At 51.5% G+C, this 14,475-nt stretch overlaps 1 protein-coding gene across 3 annotated transcripts in view; it reads right to left on the bottom strand.

Moving 5' to 3' along the window:
• KIF20A (kinesin family member 20A) overlaps positions 1-14,475 on the bottom strand; it is a 129,150-nt gene that overhangs the window by 101,843 nt on the left and 12,832 nt on the right. For all 3 annotated transcript variants that reach the window (XM_075344667.1, XM_075344668.1, XM_075344669.1), the window contains exon 2: positions 8,747-8,928. In XM_075344667.1, coding sequence (XP_075200782.1) covers positions 8,747-8,905 — 159 coding nt within the window. In that variant the 5' untranslated portion in view covers positions 8,906-8,928. The remainder of the gene's footprint in view (positions 1-8,746; positions 8,929-14,475) is intronic.

Here is a 14,475-nt window from a genome sequence, read left to right as displayed (position 1 = left end):
AATTACCGTATTTTTCGTTTTATAAGACGCACCCCAAATTTAGCGACGGGTCCGTGGCGGCAGCAGCAGTGGCGGGTCCGTGGCGGCAGCGGCGGGTCCGTGGCGGCAGAGCAGGCCGGTGCTGTGAGTGTCTCAGTCTGTCCGCAGTCCCGGTTCAAATGATAGCGCCTGGAGTGGCGCATGCACAGATTGAGCTCTCATCCAAGGGCTCCATCTGCGCACGTGCTAACTCCTGGAGTCCTCATTTGAACTGGGACCGCGGACACTGGGTCACTCTACGGACAGCCACCTGCACAGAGTGGCAACCAGCAGACCACCCGCACAGAGAGGCAGCCAGCCAGCCGCCCGCCTGCACCAAGAGGTACTCTGCCCGCACGCACCGACAGGCACCCGGCTGCCTGCACAGAGTGGCAGCCAGCCAACAGGACAGATTAGGAGCCAGCTGCCCGCATGCAGCCACAGGCACCCGGCCGGCCAAACGCACCCAGTTGCCGCACAAACAGCCCTCCCCCGGTAAGCTATATTCGGATTTTAAGACGCACCCCTCATTTTCCTCCCAAATTTTTGGGAAGAAAGAAGGGAATTTTGTTACTTACCGTAAATTCCTTTTCTTCTAGCTCTTATTGGGAGACCCAGACGATTGGGGTATAGCTACTGCCCTCCGGAGGCCACACAAAGCACTACACTAAAAAGTGCAAGGCCCCTCCCCTTCTGGCTATACCCCCCCGTGGTATCACGGGTTCTCCAGTTTTAGTGCCAAAGCAAGAAGGAGGAAGCCAATAACTGGTTTAAACAAATTAACTCCGAATAACGTCGGAGAACTGAAAAACCGTTCAACATGAACAACATGTGTACCCGCAAACAACAAAAAAATCCCGAAGGACAACAGGGCGGGTGCTGGGTCTCCCAATAAGAGCTAGAAGAAAAGGAATTTACGGTAAGTAACAAAATTCCCTTCTTCTTCAGCGCTCTATTGGGAGACCCAGACGATTGGGACGTCCAAAAGCTGTCCCTGGGTGGGTAAAGAGATACCTCATGTTAGAGCTGCAAAACAGCCCTCCCCTACGGGGATGTCACTGCCGCCTGCAGGACTCTTCTACCTAAGCTGGCATCCGCCGAAGCATAGGTATGCACCTGATAATGTTTGGTGAAAGTGTGCAGACTCGACCAGGTAGCTGCCTGGCACACCTGTTGAGCCGAAGCCTGGTGTCGCAAAGCCCAGGACGCACCCACAGCTCTGGTTGAGTGGGCTTTCAGCCCTGAAGGAACCGGAAGCCCAGCAGAACGGTAGGCTTCCAGAATTGGTTCTTTGATCCATCGAGCCAGGGTGGCTTTAGAAGCCTGCGACCCCTTGCGCTGGCCAGCGACAAGGACAAAAAGTGCATCTGAACGGCGGATAGGCGCCGTGCGAGAAATATAGATTCTGAGTGCTCTCACCAGATCTAGCAAACGTAAGTCTTTCTCATACCGGTGAACCGGCTGAGGACAAAAGGAAGGCAAGGATATATCCTGATTAAGATGAAACGAGGATACGACCTTAGGGAGAAACTCCGGAATGGGGCGCAGCACTACCTTGTCCTGGTGGAACACCAGGAAGGGAGCCTTGGATGACAGAGCTGCCAGCTCAGACACACGCCGAAGCGATGTGATCGCAACAAGAAACGCCACTTTCTGTGACAGGCGAGAAAAGGAAACGTCCTTTAGAGGCTCGAAGGGCGGCTTTTGCAGAGCAACTAGTACTCTGTTCAGATCCCATGGATCTAACGGCCGCTTGTACGGGGGCACAATATGACAGACCCCCTGTAGGAACGTGCGCACCTTAGGAAGACGTGCTAGACGCTTCTGAAAAAACACAGATAGTGCCGAGACTTGCCCTTTAAGGGAGCTGAGCGACAAGCCCTTTTCCAACCCCGATTGCAGGAAGGAAAGAAAGGTGGGCAATGCAAATGGCCAAGGGGATACTCTCTGTGCAGAGCACCAGGATAAGAAAATCTTCCACGTTCTGTGGTAGATCTTAGCAGACGTTGACTTCCTAGCTTGTCTCATTGTGGCTACGACTCCTTGAGATAATCCTGCGGACGCTAGGATCCAGGACTCAATGGCCACACAGTCAGGTTCAGGGCCGCAGAATTCTGATGGAAAAACGGCCCTTGGGACAGTAAGTCTGGTCGGTCTGGCAGTGACCACGGTCGACCGACCGTGAGATGCCACAGATCCGGATACCACGATCTCCTCGGCCAGTCTGGGGCGACGAGTATGACGCGGCTGCAATCGGATCTGATCTTGCGTAACACTCTGGGCAAGAGTGCCAGAGGTGGGAAGACGTATGGGAGCCGGAACTGCGACCAATCTTGAACTAATGCGTCTGCCGCCAGAGCTCTTTGATCGCGCGACCTCGCCATGAATGCCGGGACCTTGTTGTTGTGCCGGGACGCCATTAGGTCGACGTCCGGCACGCCCCATCGGCGACAGATTTCCTGAAACACGTCCGGGTGAAGGGACCACTCCCCTGCGTCCATGCCCTGGCGACTGAGGAAGTCTGCTTCCCAATTTTCTACGCCTGGGATGTGAACCGCGGATATGGTGGATGCTGTGTCCTCCACCCACATTAGAATGCGCCGGACTTCTTGGAATGCTTGCCGACTGCGCGTCCCTCCTTGGTGGTTGATGTATGCCACCGCTGTGGAGTTGTCCGACTGGATTCGGATCTGCTTTCCTTCCAGCCACTGTTGGAAGGCCAGTAGGGCAAGATACACTGCCCTGATTTCCAGAACATTGATCTGAAGGGTGGACTCCTGCGGAGTCCACGTCCCCTGGGCCCTGTGGTGGAGAAACACTGCTCCCCACCCTGACAGACTCGCATCTGTCGTGACCACTGCCCTGGATGGGGGCAGGAAGGATCTTCCCTGAGACAATGAGGTGGGAAGGAGCCACCATTGTAGAGAGTCCTTGGCCGTCTGGGAAAGAGAGACTTTCCTGTCCAGGGACGTTGACTTCCCGTCCCATTGGCGGAGAATGTCCCATTGAAGTGGGCGCAGATGAAACTGCGCAAAGGGAACTGCTTCCATGGCTGCCACCATCTTCCCGAGGAAGTGCATGAGGCGCCGTAAGGGGTGCGACTGGCCTTGAAGGAGGGGTTGCACCCCTGTCTGTAGGGACCGCTGCTTGTTCAGCGGAAGCTTCACTCTCGCTGCTAGAGTATGAAACTCCATGCCAAGATACGTTAGCGACTGTGACGGTGACAGATTCGACTTTGGAAAGTTGATGATCCATCCGAACGTCTGTAGAGTCTCCAGCGTAGCATGTAGACTGAGTTGGCATGCCTCTTGAGAGGGTGCCTTGACAAGTAGATCGTCTAGGTAAGGGATCACCGAGTGTCCCTGAGAGTGCAAGACTGCTACCACCGCCGCCATGACCTTGGTGAAGACCCGGGGGGCTGTCGCCAGACCGAATGGCAGAGCTACGAACTGAAGATGGTCGTTTCCTATCACAAAACGTAGAAAACGTTGATGTCCTGTAGCAATTGGCACGTGGAGATAAGCATCTTTGATGTCTATTGAGGCAAGGAAGTCTCCTTGAGACATTGAGGCAACGACAGAGCGGAGGGTTTCCATCCGGAACCGTCTGGCGTGCACATGTTTGTTGAGCAGCTTTAGATCCAGAACAGGACGGAACGAGCCGTCCTTTTTTGGAACCACAAAGAGATTGGAGTAAAACCCTCGCCCTTGTTCCTGAGGCGGTACAGGAACCACTACTCCTTCCGCTCTTAGGGAGTCCACCGCCTGCAGCAGGGCATCTGCTCGGTCTGGATGTGGGGAGGTTCTGAAGAACCGAGCTGGAGGACGAGAACTGAACTCGATTCTGTACCCGCGAGACAAAATGTTTGTCACCCACCGGTCTTTGACCTGTGACATCCAAATGTCGGAAAAGCGGGAGAGCCTGCCCCCGACCGGAGATGCGGAGGGGGGGGGCTGGAAGTCATGAGGTAGCCGCTTTGGAAGCGGTTCCTCCATTTGCTTTCTTGGGGCGTGCGTGAGCCTGCCAGGAATCTGAGACTCTTTGCGTCCTCTGAGTCCCTTTGGACGAGGAGAATTGTGTCTTGCCCGAACCTCGAAAGGACTGAAACCTCTGCTGCCATTTTTTCTGCTGAGGTTTGCTTGATCTGGGCTGGGGTAAGGAAGAGTCTTTACCCTTGGACTGTTTAATGATGTCAGCCAATGGCTCGCCAAACAGTCTATCTCTAGATAAAGGCAAGCTGGTTAAACATTTATTGGAACCAGCATCTGCTTTCCAGTCCTTTAACCACAAGGCTCTGCGCAAAACTACCGAATTGGCGGACGCCATTGAGGTGCGGCTGGTAGATTCTAGAACCGCATTGATAGCGTAAGACGCAAACGCAGACATCTGCGAGGTAAGGGACGCCACTTGCGGCACCGCTGGATGTATGATAGCATCCACTTTTGCTAAACCAGCTGAAATAGCTTGGAGTGCCCATACGGCTGCGAATGCTGGAGCAAACGACGCGCCGATAGCTTCATAGACAGATTTTAACCAAAGGTCCATCTGTCTGTCATTGGCATCCTTAAGTGAAGCGCCATCCTCCACTGCAACTATGGATCTAGCTGCAAGTTTGGAAATCGGGGGGTCTACTTTTGGACACTGGGTCCAGCGCTTGACCACATCAGGGGGGAAAGGAAAACGTGTATCCTTAGAACGTTTAGAGAAACGCCTTTCTGGATGAGCGTCGTGTTTCTGGATTGACTCTCTGAAGTCAGAGTGATCCAAGAAAGCACTCAATTTACGCTTGGGATAGAGGAAACGAAACTTCTCCTGCTCTGCAGCTGCCTCCTCTGCAGAAGGAGCTGGGGGAGAAATATCCAACAGTCTATTGATGGCTGAGATAAGCTCGTTTACCATGGCGTCCCCATCCGGGGTATCCAGATTGAGAGGGGTTCCAGGATAAGACTCCTGATCACTCTCTTCAGACGCATCACAGGGCGACTGATTGCGCTGAGACCCTGAGCAGTGTGATGACGTTGAGGGTCTTTCCCAGCGAGCTCGCTTAGGGTGGCTAGGGCTCTCATCTGAGTCATAATACTCAGCCTGGGAAGCCGGGGACCCCCTTGCAGTCTGGATTAATTCCAACTGAGGGGGATTAGAGGACAGAGACCTCGCCGTGTCCATAGACTGAGCCCCAGTCATGGATTGCAAAGTTTCAAGGATTTTTGCCATAGTCACAGACATTCCATCAGCAAAAACTGCAAAGTCTGTCCCTGACACCGGGGCAGGACTTACAAGCGTCTCAGCCTGGGTCACTACCCCTCCGGACTCCGGCTGGCGAAGCAGCACCGGATCTGAGCATTGCACACAATGGGGGTCTTTGGAACCTGCTGGTAGAGCAGCCCCACATGCAGCACACGCAGTGTACACAGCCCTAGCCTTGGCAGCCTTGCGTTTTGTGGATGACATGTTGCTGCCTCCTCAGAGCGATCTGGGGTATCCAGCCAGGAAGCGACCTCACAGTGCAAGAAATAAATAAATATATATATCTGGTGACACAGTACACCAATGCACACTGAGGCACTAGAGGGGCCAGCTGAAATGCCGCTTACCGCCCGCTTAAGAGCGGGTGTGTGGTCTCCAAAAGCCCCCTAGTCCAGGTCTCCCAGAGCCTTGCGTCCTTCCTCTAGCCAGACTGCATGTAATGGCTGCCGGCGTCCTGGGAGAGGAGGGGGGGCGGGCCCTGGGCGTTCCTGACTAAGAGCGGGAAGCCTGCTTCTCTCTGTGCCTAGTGAGAGGGCTGGAGCATGTAAATCAGGCTCCAGCCCTCGTCGCTGCTGCGAAACAGCGTCTCTCCCCTACCCTGATTGACAGGGTGGGGGCGGGAACGAAGCGGAGCTAGGCCGCAAAAGCCGGGGACTGGATTTATAAACGCCGCCGCCGTAAAAGCGCGGTCGGCGTGTCCCCGGCGCACTACAAGTCACAGCAGCGCCGCCGGTCCAGTGGGGGTCGGCGCTGCGTTCCCACAACACAAAAGTCCCCCAGTAAACTGCAGGAACACCAACTCAATCGTTACGGTCCCCGGCGCACTACAACACCCAGCCAGCCCGGAGTGTGTCTGTGCCTGCCGGGGACACAGAGTACCTGTATGATGCAGGGCCTTGTCCCTGATTGTACTCCTGCTCCGTATCCATCAGGTGCTATGGGTCTGTGGATGGAGCCCGGCGTCAGAGCTTAGAGGCCGGCAGGATCCCACTTCCACAGAGCCCCTCAGGGGGATGTGGAAGGAAAACAGCATGTGGGGCTCCAGCCCCTGTACCAGCAATAGGTACCTCAACCTTACAACACCATCCACGGGTGAGAAGGGAGCATGCTGGGGGCCCTATATGGGCCCCTCTTTTCTTCCATCCGATATAGTCAGCAGCTACTGCTGACTAAAATCTGTGGAGCCATGCGTGGATGTCTGACCTCCTTCGCACAAAGCTTGAAAACTGGAGAACCCGTGATACCACGGGGGGGGTATAGCCAGAAGGGGAGGGGCCTTGCACTTTTTAGTGTAGTGCTTTGTGTGGCCTCCGGAGGGCAGTAGCTATACCCCAATCGTCTGGGTCTCCCAATAGAGCGCTGAAGAAAGTGCGTTTTATAATCCGAAAAATATGGTATATGCATTTTCACTTTGGAAAGGCACTAAAATACGTAAGTGTTTTCTAAATTTTTATCATCTTATTCAAGTCTATGGGGGGGGGTGTACATGATAAAATGAAGAGGGCAGACTAGTCTGGGAAACAACATCCCATTGACTAGTCAAGGTTCTAATTAGCATAGGTGCAGCGCACTTTATAAATCCTTTTTTAATGCATGGACTTTAGTAAATAGCATTATACAGGGCTGGCTACTCGGAGTGTAGTCATCCACACGTGAATGCTGCTGAGCTGGAGGCATGTTCGCCACTGTTGGAGCACTATGCTTGAGTCCCTGCCCCGCATGTTTTGTAGTTGTTAGACAGCTAATAAACATGAGGGGATTGCCTGCAATACACTAACGCTGTAGCCATGTTAGCTATTGGCTGGCCACCTGACATCGGGTCTTATATGAGACCCGGAGACATGATGCTCGACACACTCTCCTCTGGAAGCAGTTCATGGATAGTTAGGCTAGGTGCGCACACTGCGTTTTTTGGGTGCATTTTTGTTTTAAAAACTGCATTAATTTTCTTCCCCAGCAAAGTCTATGATATTTCATTTTTGCTGCCCGCACACTGTAGTTTTTTTTTTGGCTGCGTCTTTGTGATCACTGCAGCATGTCAATTCTTTTGCGTTTTGTCCCTGCGATTCGGAGGGCTGATATTTGGCCAGATACTGCACCCCATATAAAGTCTATGGGGACCAGAATCGGGCACAAAGGGGTAGGAGCAAGCGCTACATACTCACCGATCGGCTGTCACACTGCTGCCGCAGCAGCTCTTTCATCTTCCAGAGTCGGCCGCTCATTAGGCTCATAACATATTCACTCCCTCCCTGCTCACCGGTGGCTGGGATTGGTTGCAGGCAAACCCGCCCCCCACGCTGAGTGACAGCTGTCTGACTACAGCCAATCACAGACGCCGGTGGGCGGGTCTATATCATACAGTAAATTTAAAAAAAAAAAAAAAAAAAAAAACGTGCAGTCCCCCCAATTTTGATAACCAGCCTAAAGTCTCACAGCTGGGGGCTGGTATTCTCAGGCTGGGGAGACCCACGTTATTGGGAGCCCCCCCAAGCCTAAAAATATCAGCCAGCAGCCGCCAAGAATTGCCGCATCCAATATATGCGACAGTCCCGGGACTTTTCCTGGCTCATCCCGATTGCCACTGCATTAGGGCAATCTGGGCAATAAGGAGTGAATGGCAGCAGCCCATAGCTGCCACTAAGTCCTAGCTTAGTGGTGGCAGGCATTTTTAAGACACCACCTCATCACTAAACTGTAAGTGAAAGTAAATAAACACAATCACCCAAAAAATCCTTTATTTGAAATAAAACAAAAAAGCCCCCTCTTTCACCACTTTAGTAACCCCTAAGACGCTGCTGCTGCTTTTATACTCAAATCGAGCACTAGTGCTAGCTCATCACTAGCCAGCCCACAGATTACAATGTGTGCAGTCTAATGTTTTCTGGGTTTTTTTTTTATACGCCCATAAAATTGTATGAGCAATTTTAACCTATGACTTCGGTCAAAAATGGACATGCTAATGCTATGTGCGCAAACAGCGGGGGTTTTGTTTGACACTGCGTGTTTGGCCGTAAAAACGCATGCGTTTTACCGCATTTTGTTGTGGTCACTGCGTTTTGCAATACATTGCATGGGTGAAAAACGCAGTAAAACGCAGGAAGAATTTACATGTCCATTTTTTAGCTCAAAAACGCAGCAAAAAAAATAAAAAATAAAAAAGTTGGGTGCGGACAGCAAAAATGAAAACTCAGACTTTGCTGGGGAAGCAAAGTCAAGCATTTTGGAGCCCAAAAACGCACCCGAAAAACGTGCAAAAACGCCTAGTGCGCACACAGCCTTACATGTGATTTTTGTTTCTTTTTTTTTGTGGAAACTGCAAAAAAAAACAAAAAAAAAAAAAAAACAAATCCCAAAACCGCCATACGTGTACTATAATGTGTACGTGTTCTATTCATGAAAAAAAGCCTTCTGAATGAGGCCTAATGCCTGGATATGTTACAGATAAAAGTTTTCAAAGGTCTTAAACACTTGTTCATACCAGAGACGTCTGTCCTAGTCCAGGTGAAATGCTGGAGAAATCGCCAAGAAGATCTTTCCGGATACCCGCCGCATAATCAGCGGCTGTAGATTCAAAGACCGGCGTCTCCTCATCATCAGAGAGCACACCGAGCCCCGGAGAAATTACATTACATGCCATGGCTGGGCTGTTCAGGTCTTTTCCTAGAAAAGAAACAAGACAGTTCAAGGTCAGAAGAAGTTTTCAGCACCCAATTGTAGGCTACTATATACACAGAGCAGGGCATTTCTTTATGAAGAGCTTATGCCAACTTCACACGACTATATTTTTGGTCAGCGTGCTTTCTGTGAAGAGAACAGACTGTGTTTAGCCCAATATTAGGCTATGTGCGCACGTTGCGTACAAGCCCTGCAGAAATTTCTGCAGCGATCTGAAGAGCACATGTGCGCTTTAGATCGCTGCAGAAATGTCCGTAGTGAGCGCCGATTCCATGCGCTCTGCCTGCAGCTCCTGCCATAGACCGAGCAGGAGCTGCCGGCAAAGCGCAGGAAAGAAGTGACATGTCACTTCTTTTTGCGCAGCGCTTCGGCAGTAGCCGAAGCGCTGCGCTCTTAAACGCCACGTGCGCACGGCCCCTGCACAATCTCCATAGACTGTGCAGGGGCCGCAGGACGCATGCAGTTACGCTGCGCTGCAAAGCGCAGCGTAACTGCATGTTTTTACGCAACGTGCGCACATAGCCTTAAGCAATGGGGGGAGTGCAGATGAGTGAATTTTTATTTTACTAACAGAGGGAAAAAAAAAATAATATTTAATACACATCATGCACTAGTTTCTTTTTTTTACTGTGTGTTGGATGAGACTTTCCCATTCAAGTCTATGGGTGAGCAAAAAAAAAAAAAAAATTATATATATATATTCCCATACCATGCATCATCTGTTTTTATTAGCACTACATAACAATTCTATAATAGGAAACTAACTGGTCTTCTAAATTATTAACAGCTGCTGAAAAAAAAAACAAAAACAAATTATAGATAGATTGCACACGAACAACAAGAACATTAAAAAGAAAATTGCCCATGTTTTCGGGATGAAACTAATATTTTTACCCTTAATAGGGTTAATCCTAATATGTAGTAGGTATAATAATATTAGCAAATCCCTCCAATTAGAAATGTAGTATAGTTCTCCTGATTAGCTTTGTCTCTCACCTCATGTGCAGGGGATTGCAGCTTAAGGCTAGGTTCGCACACTGCGTCTTTTTGACGCTGCGTTTTTGGCCGCTAAAACGCACAAAAACGCACCTGCGTCAAAAAAACACGTAAAAAACGCATGCGTTTTTACCGCGATTTGGTGCGTTTTTGGCTGCGTTTTTCCAATGCATTGCATGGGCGGAAAACGCAGAAAAACGCAGGGGTTTTTCTAAATTTCTAAAAAGGTAAAAATTCTTAGGGGGTGCATACTATTTGAAGAAAAAAAGAAAAAAAAAAAAAAAAGAAGGGAATTTTGTTACTTACCGTAAATTCCTTTTCTTCTAGCTCTTATTGGGAGACCCAGACGATTGGGTGTATAGCACTGCCTCCTGAGGCCACACAAAGCAATTACACTAAAAAGTGTAAGGCCCCTCCCCTTCTGGCTATACACCCCCAGTGGGATCACTGGCTCACCAGTTTTAGTGCAAAAGCAAGAAGGAGGAAAGCCAATAACTGGTTTAAACAAATTCTCTCCGAGTAACAACGGAGAACTGAAAACCGTTCAACATGAACAACATGTGTACCCGCAAACAAACCAAAAATCCCGAAGGACAACAGGGCGGGTGCTGGGTCTCCCAATAAGAGCTAGAAGAAAAGGAATTTACGGTAAGTAACAAAATTCCCTTCTTCTTCAGCGCTCTATTGGGAGACCCAGACGATTGGGACGTCCAAAAGCTGTCCCTGGGTGGGTAAAGAAATACCTCATGTTAGAGCTGCAAGACAGCCCTCCCCTACGAGGAGGCAACTGCCGCCTGCAGGACTCTTCTACCTAGGCTGGCGTCCGCCGAAGCATAGGTATGCACCTGATAATGTTTGGTGAAAGTGTGCAGACTCGACCAGGTAGCTGCCTGGCACACCTGTTGAGCCGTAGCCTGGTGTCGTAATGCCCAGGATGCACCCACGGCTCTGGTAGAATGGGCCTTCAGCCCTGAAGGAACCGGAAGCCCAGCAGAACGGTAGGCTTCAAGAATTGGTTCTTTGATCCATCGAGCCAGGGTGGCCTTAGAAGCCTGCGACCCTTTGCGCTGACCAGCGACAAGGACAAAGAGTGCATCCGAACGGCGCAAGGGCGCCGTGTGGGAAATGTAGATTCTGAGTGCTCTCACCAGATCTAACAAATGTAAATCCTTCTCATACCGATGAACTGCATGAGGACAAAACGAAGGCAAGGAGATATCCTGATTAAGATGAAAAGAGGATACCACCTTCGGGAGAAACTCCTGAATGGGGCGCAGCACAACCTTGTCCTGGTGGAAGACCAGGAAGGGAGCCTTGGATGATAGTGCTGCCAGCTCAGACACTCTCCGAAGAGATGTGATCGCTACCAGAAAAGCCACTTTCTGTGATAGTCTAGAAAGTGAAACCTCCCTCAGAGGCTCGAAGGGCGGCTTCTGGAGGGCAACTAGTACCCTGTTCAGATCCCATGGATCTAACGGCCGCTTGTACGGGGGTACAATATGACAAACCCCCTGCAGGAACGTGCGCACCTTAGGAAGGCGTGCCAAACGCCTCTGAAAAAAGACGGATAGCGCCGAGACCTGACCTTTAAGGGAGCTGAGCGACAAACCTTTTTCTAACCCAGATTGCAGGAAAGAAAGAAAGGTAGGCAATGCAAATGGCCAGGGAGACACTCCCTGAGCAGAGGACCAGGATAAGAATATCCTCCACGTTCTGTGGTAGATCTTAGCGGACGTGGGCTTCCTAGCCTGTCTCATGGTGGCAACGACCCCTTGGGACAATCCTGAAGACGCTAGGATCCAGGACTCAATGGCCACACAGTCAGGTTCAGGGCCGCAGAATTCCGATGGAAAAACGGCCCTTGGGACAGTAAGTCTGGTCGGTCTGGTAGTGCCCACGGTTGGCCGACCGTGAGCTGCCACAGATCCGGATACCACGCCCTCCTCGGCCAGTCTGGGGCGACAAGTATGACGCGGCTGCAATCGGATCTGATCTTGCGTAGCACTCTGGGCAAGAGTGCCAGAGGTGGAAACACATAAGGGAGCCGGAACTGCGACCAATCTTGCACTAGGGCGTCTGCCGCCAGCGCTCTTTGATCGCGAGACCGTGCCATGAAGGTTGGAACCTTGTTGTTGTGCCGTGACGCCATTAGGTCGACGTCCGGCACCCCCCAGCGGCGACAGATTTCCTGAAACACGTCTGGGTGAAGGGACCATTCCCCTGCGTCCATGCCCTGGCGACTGAGGAAGTCTGCTTCCCAGTTTTCTACGCCGGGGATGTGAACTGCGGATATGGTGGAGGCTGTGGCTTCCACCCACATCAGAATCCGCCGGACTTCCTGGAAGGCTTGCCGACTGCGTGTCCCCCCTTGGTGGTTGATGTATGCCACCGCTGTGGAGTTGTCCGACTGAATTCGGATCTGCTTTCCCTCCAGCCACTGCTGGAAGGCTAGTAGGGCAAGATACACTGCTCTGATTTCCAGAACATTGATCTGAAGGGTGGACTCCTGCTGAGTCCACGTACCCTGAGCCCTGTGGTGGAGAAAAACTGCTCCCCACCCTGACAGACTCGCGTCCGTCGTGACCACCGCCCAAGACGGTGGTAGGAAGGATCTTCCCTGTGATAATGAGGTGGGAAGAAGCCACCACTGCAGAGAGTCCTTGGCCGTCTGGGAAAGGGAGACTTTCCTGTCTAGGGATGTTGACTTCCCGTCCCATTGGCGGAGAATGTCCCATTGAAGTGGACGCAGATGAAACTGCGCAAACGGAACCGCCTCTATTGCCGCCACCATCTTCCCGAGGAAGTGCATGAGGCGTCTTAAGGAGTGCGACTGACTTTGAAGGAGAGCCTGCACCCCAGTCTGTAGAGACCGCTGCTTGTCCAGCGGAAGCTTCACTATCGCTGAGAGAGTATGAAACTCCATGCCAAGATACGTTAGTGATTGGGTCGGTGACAGATTTGACTTTGGGAAGTTGATGATCCACCCGAACGCCTGGAGAGTCTCCAGTGCAACATTCAGGCTGAGTTGGCATGCCTCTTGAGAGGGTGCCTTGACCAGTAGATCGTCCAAGTAAGGGATCACAGAGTGTCCGTTAGAGTGCAAGACTGCTACCACTGCCGCCATGATCTTGGTGAACACCCGAGGGGCTGTCGCCAGACCAAATGGCAGAGCTACGAACTGAAGATGGTCGTCTCCTATCACGAAGCGTAGAAAGCGTTGGTGCTCTGTAGCAATCGGCACGTGGAGATAAGCATCTTTGATGTCTATTGATGCTATGAAATCTCCTTGAGACATTGAGGCAATGACTGAGCGGAGGGATTCCATCCGGAACCGCCTGGCGTTCACATGCTTGTTGAGCAGTTTTAGGTCCAGAACAGGACGGAAGGAGCCGTCCTTTTTTGGAACCACAAAAGAGATTGGAGTAAAATCCTCGCCCTCGTTCCTGAGGGGGGACAGGGATCACGACTCCTTCTGCTCTTAGAGAGTCCACCGCCTGCAGCAGGGCATCTGCTCGGTTGGGGTGTGGGGAGGTTCTGAAGAACCGAAGTGGAGGTCGAGAACTGAACTCGATTCTGTACCCGCGAGACAAAATGTCTGTTACCCACCGGTCCTTGACCTGTGACAGCCAAATGTCGCAAAAGCGGGAGAGCCTGCCACCGACCGAGGATGCGGAGGGAGGAGGCCGAAAGTCATGAGGTAGCCGCTTTGGAAGCGGTTCCTCCATTTGCTTTCCTGGGGCGTGAGTGAGCCCGCCAGGAATCTGAGCTCCCTTGTTCTTTCTGAGTCCTTTTGGACGAGGAGAATTGGGCCTTGCCCGAGCCTCGAAAGGACCGAAACCTCGACTGCCACTTTTTCTGTTGAGGTTTACTTGTTCTGGGCTGTGGTAAGGAAGAGTCCTTACCCTTGGACTGTTTTATGATTTCAGCCAATGGCTCACCAAACAGTCTGTCTCTGGATAATGGCAGGCTGGTTAAGCATTTTTTGGAACCAGCATCTGCTTTCCAGTCCTTTAACCACAAGGCTCTGCGCAAAACCACAGAATTGGCGGACGCCATAGCGGTACGGCTCGTAGATTCTAGGACAGCATTGATAGCATAGGTCGCAAACGCAGACATTTGCGAAGTTAGGGACGCCACCTGCGTCACTGCTGGATGTATGATAGCATCCACCTGTGCTAAACCAGCTGAAATAGCTTGGAGTGCCCACACGGCCGCGAATGCTGGAGCAAACGACGCGCCGATAGCTTCATAGACAGATTTCAACCAAAGGTCCATCTGTCTGTCGTTGGCATCTTTAAGTGAAGCGCCATCCTCTACTGCGACTATGGATCTAGCCGCAAGCTTGGAAATTGGGGGATCCACCTTTGGACACTGGGTCCAGCGTTTGGTCACCTCAGCAGGAAAAGGGTAACGGGTATCCTTAGAACGTTTAGAGAAACGCTTATCTGGATGAGCGTCGTGTTTCTGGATCGATTCTCTGAAGTCAGAGTGGTCCAAAAAAGCACTTAATTTACGCTTGGGATACAGGAAATGGAA

Source organism: Anomaloglossus baeobatrachus, chromosome 4, assembly GCF_048569485.1.
Source record: "Anomaloglossus baeobatrachus isolate aAnoBae1 chromosome 4, aAnoBae1.hap1, whole genome shotgun sequence".
NCBI lineage: Eukaryota > Metazoa > Chordata > Amphibia > Anura > Aromobatidae > Anomaloglossus > Anomaloglossus baeobatrachus.
The sequence above is the reverse complement of the archived record's forward strand: the minus strand, read 5'-3'. Positions and strand labels throughout refer to the sequence as shown.